Genomic DNA, 2,281 nt, shown 5'->3' with positions numbered 1-2,281 from the left:
TTTTTTTGAGAGAGAGAGACAGAGCAGGAGCAGAGGACAGGCAGTGAGAGAGGGAAACACATAATCTGAAGCAGGGGCTGGGCTCTGAGCTAGCTGTCAGCACTGAGCCCCATGTGGGACGCGAACCACGAGATCGTGACCTGAGCCAAAGTTGGACGCTCAACCGACTGAGCCACCCAGGTATCCCATTTTTTAAAAATTTTGAGTATAGTATGGATGTCATCCACGTAAGCAAAAACTCTTTAATCTGCACAGTAATGTTACTTATTTTTTAAATGTTTATTTTTGAGAGAGAGTGTGAGTGGGGAAGGGGCAAAGAGACGGAGACAGGAATCCAGTGAGGCTCTGCACTGACAGCCAAAAACAAGAGTTGGAAGCTTAACTGACTGAGCCACCCAGGCACCCCTGCACAGTAATTTTAAAGAGCATAAGGTGTGGGTGGGGGTCCCAAGATTAAAAGTTTGAAAACTGCTGGGTTAGAGCAAAGGATTTTCTTCTTTTTTAAGGTTGGGATGGAGGTGGCTGGTGAGTACTGGAGAGGCTGGAATGACAGCAAGAACCAAGGTTATGAACAGTGTTGTATACTGGCATTTAGCAAGGAAGGGCTTGGCATGATCACATTTGTGTTTGAGAAAGATCACTTTGACAGTAGAGGAGTGGGAGGGACCAGAGATGGGTACACTGATGTTGTAGTTACAGGAGAAAGGACCAGGGTCAGGGCACAGGGACTAGGGCAGTTTGTGGGCAGGGCAAGGAAGAGGACATCCTTGCTAGGCTCTGAGGCTTAGGATTGAGGAACCAATAACAAATGAGGGGTGAGGGTGACACTTGAGAAGTTGGATACCTGGTGACATGTTGATACACCTGATAGTGGGAAACAGGAGGAGGAAGGCAGGCTTGGGCTTGAAGTGGTAGAAATGTCAGGCTCAGTTTTGACCTCAATTGGAGGTGGCAGTGGCCATCCTAATCGGGGATTGTTAGTGCTGATCTGGAGGAACAGTTGGACAGCCATGACCTTGCGCGTGATTGCTGAGCAATGACAGTAGGTAAGAGTCTTTTTCTGTTTAGAGACTAGTTTTATAATTGTAGGCTTTTAGTCTGGTGTCTCAGGATAGGAAGGGCATGTCTAGGAGCGTAAACCAGCCGTGTCCCCTGATGTTACTTGTTCTTAATCCCCAGAGAGTGGGACCGTGGCCGGGAGCGCCGCAGTCGGGGTGAATATCGGGACTATGACCGGAATCGGCGAGAGCGCTTCTCCCCTCCCCGCCATGAACTCAGCCCCCCACAGAAGCGCATGAGGCGAGACTGGTGAGGTGGCAACAGTTTCTCTGCCTTCTCTCCTTAGCTTCACTTCCACCTGGCCTCGGCTGTCTGTTGGCACTTTCGCTGAGGACTTTGTCATTTCCTTTCCTATAGGAAGTTGGAGGCCTTCCTATAAACCTACCTTTTTTTGCCCCTTTAAACCCTTGGGTGAGAGACCACATTTCATGTGCCCCTTCTTCTGTCCCATCCTCCTTCGTGCTCTGGAGATATGATTCCCTTCTCTGTCTGACTTTTGTATCCCCCACCCTCAGGGATGAGCACAGCTCTGACCCATACCACAGTGGCTATGAGATGCCCTATGCTGGGGGGGGTGGGGGCCCAACTTATGGCCCCCCTCAGCCCTGGGGCCACCCCGACGTCCACATCATGCAGCACCATGTTCTGCCTATCCAGGCAAGGTAAAGAAAGACCTGGGGTTCTGGGGTTCCTGGGAAAAGGGAGCTTTTGGGTTTGGGGGATGGATTGGGGTTGTCCGAGACCGAGCTGGAACCAGGAAGTGGGTTAGGTGCAGAGGAGTGCCTTTGGAGCTGGGGTGGGAAGGAGTTGGTGCCTGGGGTGGTGTCCATGGTGGGTGAAGGAAGGGGGCAGCTGGCTACCTCGGCCCCCCCCAGCCCCCCACCCTCTTCCCCCACAACCCAGCCNCAAGGCTTCCTGGCCTGGCCCTCCCCAGGCTGGGCAGCATCGCAGAGATTGACCTGGGTGTGCCGCCGCCGGTGATGAAGACTTTCAAGGAGTTTCTCCTGTCATTGGATGACTCTGTGGACGAGACCGAGGCTGTGAAGCGCTATAATGACTATAAGCTGGATTTTCGAAGGCAGCAGATGCAAGATTTCTTTTTGGCTCATAAAGATGAGGAGTGGTGAGTACCCTTGTTTTCTCCTGTCTGTTCCCTAGCATGTTTCCCCTGGCCCCGCCAGGGGAGCCTGCCTCCCTGTCCTCTACCCATTTTCCCCAATCC

At 52.4% G+C, this 2,281-nt stretch overlaps 1 protein-coding gene across 1 annotated transcript in view; it reads left to right on the top strand.

The window, feature by feature from the left end:
* SRRT (serrate, RNA effector molecule) overlaps positions 1-2,281 on the top strand; it is a 16,344-nt gene that overhangs the window by 6,249 nt on the left and 7,814 nt on the right. Inside the window, exons 2-3 of the mRNA XM_077758591.1 lie at positions 1,615-1,721; positions 1,994-2,182. Of these exons, the coding sequence (XP_077614717.1) occupies positions 1,615-1,721; positions 1,994-2,182 (296 nt within the window). The remainder of the gene's footprint in view (positions 1-1,614; positions 1,722-1,993; positions 2,183-2,281) is intronic.

Source organism: Crocuta crocuta, unplaced genomic scaffold, assembly GCF_008692635.1.
Source record: "Crocuta crocuta isolate KB4526 unplaced genomic scaffold, BGI_CrCroc_1.0 scaffold273, whole genome shotgun sequence".
Lineage (NCBI taxonomy): Eukaryota > Metazoa > Chordata > Mammalia > Carnivora > Hyaenidae > Crocuta > Crocuta crocuta.
Note: the sequence above shows the minus strand (reverse complement) of the source record. Positions and strands in the feature narration are given on the sequence as shown.